Raw genomic sequence first — 12,697 nt, forward strand, 5'->3', positions numbered from 1 at the left:
ACTCAAGTCTTAGATGAGCCTCAGAAAGCTTTGCAGACCCCTCAGGTGAGGGATAGAGAAATGTGTACAGGTTGGAAAATAACTATTAGATGAGCTTAGACCCTTGCGTTCCTACTTTTTTTTTTTGGTACCAGGGATCGAACTTGGGACTTGCACTTGTGAGTTAGGCGGCAGAACCACTGAGCTAAATCCCTGGCCCCGCTTTCCTATTTTTTTTTCCTAAATTCTTTTATTGGTACATTTTAGGTATACAATACGTTTACATTTATCACTGGGTGCTTGTACCTGTACATGATGTATCTTGGTTCTTATTTTTTCCCCATTACCTGCGCGCTCTTCACCCCTCCACCCTTCCCTATTTACATAGACTTCATTTCCATTTTTTTTTTCTTTTCTCATAATTTTTCCTTTCCATTCTTTCCTTTCCCATCTCCTCCCACCACCCCTACCCCTTTGGACCTTTTCCTATTTCAAAGTATCAATTTTTAGTTATTAATCCTTTTAATCCTTATTTATACTCTCAGTTTCTCACACTAGAGAAACTATTTGGTATTTACACACGTGTGTCCTATTTATTTCACTTAAGAGGATGGCCTCAATATGCATCCATTTAGCTATAAATAACTCTAGTTTCTCGTTCTTTATGGCTGAGTAGTACTCCATTTTATAAAAAAACCACATCTTCTTTATCCAGTTTCCAGTTGATGGCCAATTGGGCTGTTTCCAAGTTTTCTGCTTTCCTATTTTTGAGAAACCTTTAAAAAATAACCAATAATGTGGCAATATTATGGAAAACTTAAGGTGCAGAATAATCCTATGAGGTAGGTTCTATTTGTATCTGTTTTATATATATATATATATATATATATATATATATATATATATATATATATAAAGTTAGCCAGGCATGGTCGCACACATGTAATCCCAGCACTTGGGAGGCTGAGGCAGGAGGATCACCACAAGTTCAACTCCAGCCTGGGCGACATAGCTCAAGGCCAGCCTCAACTATATAGTGAGACCCTGTCTCAAAAAACACAAATGAAAAAAAGAAACTCTGGTTAGAGAAGTGAAGTAGTTGAGTAGCAACAGCCAGCTAGCAAGTGACAGGGCCCAACCAGCCTCATGGAGTTGTTAAATTATGCTGGTCCACAGTACAATACACCCTCAATAAATGCTGGCTATTAGTACTTTCCAAGTTTCTCTAGTGAGAATGTATATTTTTATTGTCTGTATGTGATACTGGGTATTGAACCCAGGGCCTTAGCACTGAGCTATATCCCCAGTCCTTTTATTATTTTGTATTTTGAGAGGGTCTTGCTAAGTTGCCCAGGCTAGGTTCCACCACACTTGGTTGAGAATGCATACTTTTATAAGTTTCTGCCTTCCCTCCACTGAATACTACTTTTTAAAAACTCAAACTGGCCTGCCATGTTGGTGGGCTCTGATTTCTCTTCCAGGAACTACCTGCAGATGTTCTCTGAGCGTCTGGCTACTGCAGGCCCTGAGTGCAAGGGCGGCAGAGGTGAATTCTGATGCCTGGGCAAACACTCCTCATGTTTCCCAGTCTTCCTGAGGCTCTAGTGTCCCATGGTCTCCCTGACCAAGGCTCCTCCACAGCTCCAAAAAGCACTCTATCCCAGCATGACCTCCAAATTCCTTATCCTGCTATACCCAAAGCCTCAGAAAACTGGGCGTGGTGGTACATGCCTGTAATTCCAGCTACTCAGGAGGCTGAGGCAGGAGGACTCTGCCTCAAAATAAAAACTAAAAAGGGCCAAAGGTGTAGCTCAGTGATACAATCTCTGCCTACATGCACAAGGATGTGGGCTCAATCCTCAGTACCACCAAAAAAGAAAAACAAAACAAACTGTTACTGGCTGGTGGGTTCTTCTCTCAACCCAGAATTACAAGGTAGAGCCAAAAAAGGACTGAGCAAAAGTATTTATTGCAGAGCGAAAGCAGAAAGAAGAATTTATTGTAATGTGGAAGCAAAAAGCTCCTGGGCAAATGAACCTGGGAAGGAGTCTGAGAAGGGTCACCAAGGAGACTCTCTTGTCTAGGGATTTTTTATACACAAAATGACTATATCTCAGCTAAGTTGAGATTATCCTATCTTGTAGGGTTACAATTAGTAAAGTCTGATGCAGAAATGGGCCTATAGGAGCTCAGGGTATGTAGCAGACATACTCTTTTAATCCCTGCCCCAGGCATATTCTTGCAAGTACCATTAATTGTAATTTTTTTTTAAAGCAAAAACCTTTATTGGTAAATTTTAGATATACATAATAACATTTATCATAGGGAATTCGTACCTGTACATGATACATCTTGGTTCTTTTTTTCCCGTTCCCCCCCTCCCTTAGACCCCTTAATTGTGACTTTAAGCAGCCAATCAACCCTAATGAGGCCTTTGTTTACTGAACCTCCAGGTGACTTGGCCTTGGTCACCAAGTCTTTCTGACTCTCTCTTTGGCTCGGCCTCCTCCAGGTGCCCCAGCTGCCTGTCCCATCTGCTGACCTCCCTCCCTTTGCCAGAGCACCTCCCACACTCCCCTCCCTTCATGGGCCAGTGTCACTCTGAGAAATATCATCTCCCACTGGGCCCTGTCCTCAACAATTACTGTTGGGAGCCTCAAGTTAGGAAAATGACACCCAAACCTTAGAAAATTGCACCTAAGCCCAACTACACCAGCAGAGAGTGCTTGTGGTTCCTGCTCTTCAAGTCTCTTATCTCCCTGCTACGAAACAAACAACAACCAAAAAGGAGAGAGAGAGAGAGATAGAAGAAGAGCCAGAGAGAGAGAAAGAAGGGTAAGCTTCCGGGGAGCACCTATGCATACTTCTCCTCTGGTCACATTTTCCAAACCCCTCCTTTGGCAGTGGGCCTGGACCATCAACATGCTTGACTTATCCTTGACTTCTGTTGTAGCACAGTGGGAGTTTCTATAAAGACCATGGATTCTAGAGGCAGATGGTTCTGTATCTGAAGCTTTTATTGCTTCCTACCTGTATAGTCTTTTTGTGTTTTGTTTTGTTTTTTGAGGCAGGGTCTTCCTTTGTAGTTCAGGCTGGCCCTGAACTCACTCTGTAGCCCAGACTGGCCTCGAATTCTCAGTAATCCTCCTGCTTCAACCTCCCGAGTGCTGGGATCACAGGCGTGCGCCACCACACCAGGCTCTACCTGTATAGTCTTGAGCAGGTCACTTCTTTTCTCTGCACTTCCTTTCTCTGATCTGGTGTTTTCTTGTTCGTAAACCTCACAATGTTGGCCTGTGGCACTTGGAAGGGATGCAGTAATTGGCAGTGGCCTTCAGCTTCCTATTGGTTCCTAGAGAATTCGAGAGTAATGCCCCATTCCCACACAGTGCGTCAGACAGTTGAAAGAGTGGAGAGCTGTAGCTCAGTGGTAGAGCACCTGCTCAGCATGCCAGAGGCTCTGGGTTCCACCTCCAACACACCCACCAAAAAGAAAAACAAGTCCAGCGGAAAATAATTTACTAAAGAGGGCGGTCTGAGGCGTTTGGAGTTTGGTGATTGAACCTGGGCAAAAGGACGTGAGTGTCTGAGATTAAAAGTGAGATCACGGGGCTGCGGATATAGCTCAGTGGCAACTCGCCTGCCTGGCAAGTATAAGGTCTTAAATTCAATCCCCAGTATGGTGGTGGTGGTGGTGGTGGTGGGAGGAGTGAGATCATTACAGCTGGAAGTCTTGAGATGATGGTTAATAGGAAATTTTTTGAAAATATAGTTTACACAGGTGTTTTAAGTGGTACTTTGCATTGTCTCACCTAATCCTCACAGCAGTCCTGTGAGTCCCATGTGTGTTTTTTGTTTTTTGTTTTTTGGTACTGGGGATCGAACTCGGGAATTTGTGCTTGTGAGGCAGGCACCAGAACCATGAGCTAAATCCCCAGCCCAGTCCCATGTGTGTTGAGGGACACATAGACTCCTGACCCCGAAGTTCGTGCTCTTAACTGTCTCTTGTTGCTCTGTTGACTAGTCTAGTCCAACATCTTCGTTTTACAGAAGGGACTCAGGGAGGGGAAATTTTATATCAAGGTTTGTAGCGGGGTACCTTATCCAAGTCTTCCACAAAGCAACTAGAATTTGATCTTCGTTCAGGGCATTATCTGGTCAAGAAGTTAGCAGAAAGCTGGGTGTGGTGATGCACACCTTAATCCCAGCACTCTGGAAGGCTAAGGTAGGAGAATCCCAAATCTGGGCCCAACCTGGGCAATTTAGCAATTTAGCAAGACCCTGCCTAAAGATTTTAAAAAGTTTAAAAGGCTGAGGGCCGGCCATCGTGGAGCATGCCTATAATCCCAGCACTCAGGAGGCTGAGGTCATGTGTTCTAGGCTGGCCTGTGTTACCCAGTGAGTTCAAGGCCAGACTGGAATACGTAGCAAGACCCTTTCTCAAAAAAATAGATCGATGGATCATAGATAGATAGATAGATAAAATAAAAAGGCTGGGAATGTGTGAAGGCCTTGGTTCAATCTCCAGTACCGAAAAAAGAAGCAGAGAAATTCAGAAATATTTATCAAGTACCGGCATCATTTCAGTTAATCACAAAACTATCCCCACGAAGTAGTTTTCCCCAAGATCAATTTAGCACAGTAGTGGCAATGTCAGAGTCACACGTTCATGTGCAAGTGCTTCCAGCAATTTCACCAACCTAATTCCAGAGTGTCCTCGGAGCTTCTGGACAGTAGTGTGAGGAAGACCTCCCAACCCTCCCACCTGGAGTCAGCTCAGAGCAGTGGATTCTGGGATTTGCAGTATCCCAAAATGAGCCTGGACCCCGCCGGCCAGTACCCGCCTCTGCCGCCTGTTGGTTGCTCGGGTCCTCGAATTAGCCAATGAGAAGTACACAGGTCCTGGTCGCCTGGGAAACCGCGTGACAACAAGATGGCGGTGCCGGGACAGCTAGCTGTCCCTGTGTGGTGAGTCCCTGGCCCAAGGCCTTTCAATGCTCCCCTCAGGGAGAGCTCTCGCCCCGGGGGTCCCCAGGGTCCCCAGGGCCTGCGACTTCCTGGGCCAGGCTGCCCTAATGGCGATTTGAGTCCCAAGAGCGTGTTCGGTCTCCGCTCATCATGACGACATACGGAGGCGGAGGGGGCGACTTGGCTTGGGGTGGTCAGGTCGTGATCAGGTCGTGATCAGGTCGTGGTAGTTGTCCAGGTGGGAATTAGGGAGACAAGGCATGCAACACGCAGCCCTGTTGGCTATGGGGCCTGGAGTTAGGAATAGGCTGAGGAGTTGTGTTGAAGGATGTTGTAGTCAAGCACATGTGGTACTGTTTGGTCCCAAAGAGCAGAAGCATAAGACTCAGAGCCCTGGTCTGGAGAGAGATAGCCCTACCTTTAGGAGTTTTCGACCTGAAGGGGAAGACTCTATCCTTCCCTGGAAGCTCCCTGTAGTGAAGAGGGTATATTAGAGTCTGTCCTCAGAGTCCGCCAGGGTGAGGAAGGAGGAGACACAATCCTGCCCTCTCCAGACTGATGGGGAGACAGTCTTTGTCTGGAGGGGTCTCCTAAAATCCACGGGAAAACAGATCTGGAGACATCATGTCGAAGTGGACGAGAATGAGACTGGAAGCAGGGCAGTTAGTGAGGGACCACTGTGACAGCCCCATAGAAAGTCCAGCGAGTGTCACATCAGAGGGGTCAACAGTGAGCACTGAAAGGAGACATCACAGTTTTACCTACAGGGTTTGGTAACTGATGTATTAAGAGGGAAGCAGAGGAAATTTTTGCGGTTGGATAATGGGGTTCCATTAAGAAGGGGGAAGAAGATGTTGGGTTTGGTTTGGGAGCCAGCTTTAATTTTTTACCTTTATTGATACATAATTCACCTAATACTGCAGCACTTTAAAGGGTAAATTTCAATCAGCATTAGTAAACACTCCCTGTATATGAAATGTCCATAATGGGCAAATCTGTAGAGACAGAAAGTAGATTAGTGACTGCTTCAGGCTGGCTAGGGAAAGGGCAGTAAATGCGGTATGGGTGACTGCTAAAAGATACTGGTCTTTTAGGCTGATGAACATGTTCTCAAATTGTAGTGATGGTTTACACATCTCTGAATATATTGAAAACTTAACTGTGTGCTTTAAAAGGGTGAAGCATATTAATAAAATGACAATAATGTATTTCTAAAAAAGATTATATACTATATGATTCCATTTATATAATGTTCCTAAAGTAAGAAAATTATAGAGATGGAAAAAAAAGAGTAATGATTACCAGGGATTAGGGCCGAGGAGGAAGGAGAATGGGTGTGGCTATAAGAAGCAGCAGGAGGAAGACCTCTGTGGGGGCAGAATAGGTCTGCATTTTTTTTTTTTGTATCGGGGATTGAACTCGGGTCCTTGCGCTTAGGTCTGCATTTTGATTGCTGTGGTGGTTAATCTGCATGTACCCACGTGAACAGGTGGCACAGGCCTGTACACACAGACTGTACAAAAATAGTCAATTTCCTGTTCTTGATATTGCACTGTAGTTCGATCAAATGTAAGAGCTGGGGATTTAGCTCAGTGGTGCCGCCGCCTGCCTCGATCAAGTGTAATAATTGAGGGATATTAGGTGAAGAATACCAGGGCCTCTCTCCTTAATTTCCTGTGAATCTATAATAATTTTAAAATAAAAAAGCTAAATTGTGACTAAACCTAGCCAAGGGAAGGGTGTGGATAAGATCTGGGAGACCATTCTGAAAGCTTTCCTGGCAGATGGAGCCGCATATGCGTTTGAGGCATTGCCAGCAGCTCACTGGCCCAAGTGTAGGGGATGGATGAGGAGAAGATGAAATGAGGAGACATAGAAAAGGACCAGATCACCTATATTAAGGACTTTGGAATTTTTTTGTGTGTGAATAAGAAGGAGCCATGGAGGGGGGGGGCATTGTACAGGAGCCTGACATGTGAGTTTGGTGTTTTGAGATCTCTGGCAGAGAGTAGAGACTGATGGAGGATCCACAAGGGGCTCTCATGCTTAGCCACTTAAACCATGAGGGTGTCCAGATCACACAGGGCAGGACAAAGACAGGGTCAGGGTGGCAGACTGGATGTGGGGGTAAGGACACTGGCCTGGTCCTGGGGGAGAGCTCCTCCTGAGGAAGGGGCAGGGCATGAGTCTCATACCTAGAATGGAGGCCTGGGACTGCTCTTACTGGGCAGCTTCAGGGTTAGGTGGGAGACCAATAACACACATTTCCAAGATGGAAATTCTTGGGTTTATACTAAAAAGACTTGGTTCAGACCCTTCCTGATGAAGGCTCTAGGATTTCTAGGTATTAGCCATTTAACATGCACTGAATAGAATAGGGGCCTTTAATTATGTCCCAAATGTGCATTCCTCCCTCCAGAAGGAAGAGGGAAGGGAGGGAAACCAGCATTTATGAGTGCCTAGTTCTGCATGGCAGTAAAATGACCCACACGGCCACATACATGTTTGTAAGTGCTTCCTTTGAGCATGGCATTGGACTAAATGCTTGCCGCTATCTCTAAATTCCTCAGTAAACTGCCTGGCCAGTATTGTTACTGTCTTACATCAGAGGAACGGAGGCGCCAGGTGCACTATGGGCAGCAAAACCAGCTCCTAATCTCCACATCACATGGCCTGTGTCTTCCTCAGGTCCTGCCTGAGGTCTTCCCCCTCTGATGTTGGAGATGGGGGTGGCACCTGGATTCTGGTAGAGAAGGAAGATACACCTGGGCTTTATGTCAACCAGCACACTGATGGATAAACAAAAGCCCAGGCCTCACGGGTAGTCTTGGGTCCAGGTTCTAGGTTTGAGGAAGCCCCAGGCCTCTGACCCATCTCTGCACTTTGCCCCCTTGCATAGCCCTTTCCCAGGTACCAGCAGGCCTCTGTTAGAGCAGAGCCTGGTACCCAGAGGACCAGGTGGATGTCGAAACCTCTGCCAGGCACTGGAGAAGTGAGGGCTGCTGCTCCCTGAGCAGTGCACCTTCTTAGGAAAAGGACACAGGGAGAAAACGCTTCAGGCCACTCCCTGGACCTGAACTCCTAAGTTCCCTCTGTTCTCAAGGGCTGACTTCTCTCTTTCCTCTCAGGGTGTTCCTGATAGGTAGCATCTAGACTAGAACTATGAGCTCACCTCTGGCCTCCCTTAGCAAGACCCGGAAAGTGCCCCTGCAGTCGGAGCCTGTGAACCCTGGGTAAGGAGCTGGCCTCGAGGGGTCCTTGTCCCCCAGCCTGTCTCCTCCTTGACCCTCCCATGGACATAGAAGAATGTCTTTTACTGCAGTCATTAGGGAATACAAAGAAGAGTCACATAACTTCCCTTGATCTCGCTCTCTGTCTCTCTATCTCTCTGTCTCTGTGTCTTTCTCTCTGTCCCTGTCTCTGTCTGTTTGTCCGTTTTTCTCTCCCCAGTACTGGTGATTGAACCCACGGCCTTCGCATTGAGCTGTATTTTCCATGCCCCCTGGTTTATATTTTGAGACAGGATCCCATTAAGTTTACCTAGGATCTCATTAAGTTATTCAGTTGCCTCAACCTCCCTCAGTGCTGGGATCACAGTGTGTGGCACCATGCCCAGCGCTAGCCCTTTTTAAATTTTTTAAAATTGTTATTTAGGGTTCCAGGCGGTGGAACCACTGAGCTAAATCCCGGCCCAACACTTTCATCTTTGCAAAGGATCTTTTGCCTCTTGTTTCCTTCTCGCTTTTTTGAACACTGCTTGGAGTCATTCTAGGGCCAATGCCATCCAGAGAGGTTAAGCAACAGGCCTAGGGTCCCACAGCCGATGCTGAGCAGAGTAAGGGCCCTGCTGTGGTCTTTGCCATCCGGGCCTGTGCTTCAGTGCATCCCTGTTCTCTCTGCTGGGAGGAGCTGGGCCTTGGGAAGCAGGCGCCTTGACTCACAGGGCTGGGGCTGGACGTGGGAGAAGTCCTCGGGTGGAGCCCTGCCTCCATCTCTTCTTCCCTTGGCCTGCGCCTGGGGCTGGGGTCTTCCCCCGGTGGCACCCAGGGGTCTTAACTTGTGTTTCTTCCTTCTCCTTCCTGCCTGGATTCCCAGGAGGCGAGGGATAAGAATCTATGGAGATGGTAAGTGCAGCTCGACCCTCACCTCCCACCTGCCTGGACCTCCTTACAGCAGGGTGGATGGGGAAGGAAAGCAGAGGAAGGGTCCTTCAGCAGAAACCGCTGGCCAGCTGCCAGTCCCTCTCCACGCGGCCCTGATCCCCCTGACCCACTGTGGGACTTGCCGTGGGTGAGGTGTGGGCCCCAGCCTCCTTCCCCACAGCCCCGAAGGTCCCTGTCCTCACAATCCTTCCTTGGCTCCTGTGGGCTCAGCTTTTGAATCCCAGCACCACTTTTTTTTTTTGGTATTTGGGATCGAACTCCGGACCTTGTGCTTTTGAGGCAGGTGGTGGCACCACTGAGGTAAATCCCTGGCCCCCCAGTGCCACTTCTGCCCTACCACAGTACTGCCATTGGGCATTCAGTTCCCCTGGAGCTGGGGAGCTGGGCGGGAAGAACTCTTGGAAGAGGCCCATTTTGGATGGACCCCTTCTCCTCCTGCCTCTGGAGTTTTCTGTCCTCATAGTCATGGGGCACAGTGTGCAGGCTGCTTCACCCTGGCTGGGGCCCAGGACCTGAGCTCCCTCTGGGCCTTGGCCCCAGAGTGGTGACCTGGGCATCCCTGTCTGCAGAAGATGAGGTGGACATGTTGAATGATGGACATGGCTCTGAAGAAAGGATCGCTGTCCCTTCCTGCTATGGTGGTGTAGCTGCCTCTGTGAGGAGCCAAGGTGAGAGCAGCCTGGATCTCAGCTACAGGAGGGCCCCAGAGAAGGGTGAGTCCCTGACAGCCACAGCTTCTCTGTGCACCTGCTGGGTCTGAGGCAGCTGCTCCTACTCCTGGCTGACCACTGCCCCGGACCTTGTTTGGCATGAAGCCACTCCCCTGCCCAGCTTAGTCCAGCCAAGCTAGGCTGTAGGAGAGGGTCTGGAGGCCCCGTCAAGTGTGATGTCAGTGGGTCCAGAATTCAGGGTCAGAGAGGCCAAAGGGCCTGAGCAGGAAGCTCAGCCTCTGGCCACTTGCTTCTTGTGTCTTAGGGTCCAGACAGGCCTGGAGTTCCACCTGGCCCATGGCATCTGCGAACATGGGATAGGGATGATCAGGCAGCTTCCCAGAGGAGGGAGGGAGGGTGGAGCAGGTCTTGGGAAATGGGACCCTGGGCAGTTGTGGATGGGCTGCGTGGAGCAATGGGTGGAATCACAGTCTGAGCTGGGAGTCAGGCAGCTGGGGATGGGGTCAGAACTGTCCACCAGCTGTGCTATCTCCACTGAGAACTTGACCTCTCCCCATGTGAAGTGGGAGTGGGAGCACCTAGGCCAGAGTGTTGGCCAGGACTTGATGAGGTGCCACTTGACAGGGCCCCGAGTCAGTGGTGGCCGCACAGGGTGCTCAGTATGGTGGCTGAGTATAAGGAGGTCAGCAATAGGAAGGGGCTTGGCGATCCTTGACCAAACCCCTGCATGTGACAGAGAGACAGGACAAGCCTCGCCCAAATCCCACAGCCATTTAATCACAAAGCCAGGGTCTCCTACACCCAGCAGGGATGGCTTTAACAGCAGCCACAGCAACCAGCTCCTCCTCTTGAAGATGTCCTCCGCTTCTCCTGTCATTCACTCTTTTCCTCATTCCCAGCCAGTGTCTGTCCCTACCAAGGTCTTAAATAGGAACTGCCGTCCTATTGCACTTCTCTGCTGAGCAGCATCCAACCCATCCCTGTTCTCTCCTTAGAGCACCCTTGACTCTGGCTGCCATGTTGCAGCCTCCGCTTGTCTGCTGCTGCCCCCATCTTCCCTCCTAACTCTCTTTGCCAGCTCCTCCTTTTCCCTGCAACTTTTCAGTATGGATGTTCCTGCCTGGACTCTTCGATCTCTCCACGCTGCCTCAGTGAGCTCATCCACATTCTGTGTGCTGACAGCTCCCAAAAGCTGTCTCTCAGGATGCTCTCTTTTTTTTTTTTTCCTGGTTCTGGGGATCAAACTCAGGACCTTGTGCTTCCGAGGCAGGCACAACGATGCTGAGCTAAATCCCCCGCCCTGGATGCTTTTTTTTTTTTCTGGATGCTTTTAACTACAAGTCAAGGAGGACCCTCACTCAACTGGCATGAGCAGCAGGGAGATTTGTTATCCTGAGTGCTGAGAAGCCCTGATGGGGCAGCTCCAGGGCTGCTACCTCAGTGACTCAAAGACGTCACCCAGAGTTCCACTCCTCTGTCTTTCCCTGAACCCACCTCCAGTCCTGCATAGTCATACAACAATGGCTGTGGTGCCTGCTTCTCACCTGATGACAATGTCTAGGACAATGATAATGACAAGAATGGCTGTTTATTCCCATCTCTCTCTCTCTCTTTTTTTTTTTTTTTGATACAGGGTCTCACTATATAGTCCAGGCTGTCCTTGAACTCTCACTATGGAGTCCAGGCTGTCCTTGAACTTGTACTCCTATTGCCTCAGCCTCCTGATTACAGGCGTGCACCACCATGTCCAGCTCTGCCAAACTTTTTATTTTGGAAAATGTCCAGTATATAGAAAAGCTGAAATAACAGCACAGTGAATATTGATGTGTCTCCCACTTTGGTAACAACTGATGGCATGTCACCACACTCTCTTCTCTCCATCACACATATATATGAATGTAAATTTTTTTTTTTTGGTACCAGGGATTGAACTCGGGGGGACCTTGCACTTGTGAGGAAGGCGCTGGAACAACTGAGCTAAACCCCTGGCCCTCTGTAAATGTATTTTTTGATAAACAGTTTAGGAGTAAATTGCAGAGGTTGTGACATTTCATCTCTACTTTGATATGCATTTCCTAAGAATAAGGGGAAAATAACCACAATATTATCACACCTAATAGTGTGAATATTCATATCATGCTAAACTTTCTCTTCCACATTTAAGTCTCCTTAGTGTTTTAAAATACCTCTTAGAACAAATTTCCTTCCCCATCTAGTACCTGAGAGTCATGACGCCCACTTATACCTCTTTAGAACAATCTCCTGCCTTTTATTTTTTAGGTACTGGAGATCGAACTTGGACCTTGCGCTTTTGAGGCAGGCAGTGGAACCACTGAGCTAAATCCCCGGCCCTCTCCTGCCTTTTAAAACAATGATTCCCAGGCACTCATCCTGCAGAATGCCCCGTACTGGGGCCTTGTCTGCCAGTTTGCGCATGGTGGTGTATGCCTGGCTCCCTTATCCACTGCACTGCCTGCAAACTGGAGATTAGATCTTGAGGTTAGATTGGATTAGGATAACCTTTCTGACAAGACTTCAAGGTGATACGGTGCATGATTTGTACCTCTCACTTATACACATTGGACAGATTACTTAATGCAACCCAGTTTGCCAAAATGGCTCATTTGCCTCATGAGCACGTTGCACGAATGATATGAGGTGATCTATGTAGTTTCAAGCAGTCCCTATCATGTGAGTTAGCTGCTGTTAGTATATTCATTTCTGCTTTGGGGACCCTCTCCCTCTCCCTGGGACTCCCCACCTCAGCCTCCGCTCCAGGCCTGGGCCCTAGAGACTATCTGCTCTGCAGGCCCTGCCTTCCCGGACCCGGAGCTGTTGGTCTCCATGAGGAGGAAGCTGCAGGAGCTGGAGCAGCAGGTGCAGGCCCAGACTGATGAGATGCTGTCCAAGGTAGGA

General features: G+C 48.4%; 1 protein-coding gene across 20 annotated transcripts in view; it reads left to right on the forward strand.

The window, feature by feature from the left end:
• The first annotated feature begins 4,361 nt into the window (after positions 1–4,361).
• Positions 4,362–12,697, forward strand: part of Ubxn11 (UBX domain protein 11) — a 29,430-nt gene continuing 21,094 nt past the window's right edge. Inside the window, exons 1-5 of one of the 20 annotated variants that reach the window (XM_087215522.1) lie at positions 4,362–4,947; positions 8,076–8,180; positions 9,043–9,071; positions 9,680–9,823; positions 12,591–12,691. In XM_087215522.1, coding sequence (XP_087071648.1) covers positions 8,110–8,180; positions 9,043–9,071; positions 9,680–9,823; positions 12,591–12,691 — 345 coding nt within the window. In that variant the 5' untranslated portion in view covers positions 4,362–4,947; positions 8,076–8,109. Of the gene's footprint in view, positions 4,948–8,075; positions 8,181–9,042; positions 9,072–9,650; positions 9,824–12,590; positions 12,692–12,697 lie in introns of those variants that run through there. The other 19 variants (XR_015452773.1, XM_087215524.1, XM_087215525.1 and 16 more) reach the window with 19 other exon arrangements.

Source organism: Heterocephalus glaber, unplaced genomic scaffold (assembly GCF_053883595.1).
Source record: "Heterocephalus glaber isolate CG9 unplaced genomic scaffold, H.glaber_assembly_v1.0 deba00001452, whole genome shotgun sequence".
Classification (NCBI taxonomy): Eukaryota; Metazoa; Chordata; class Mammalia; order Rodentia; family Bathyergidae; genus Heterocephalus; species Heterocephalus glaber.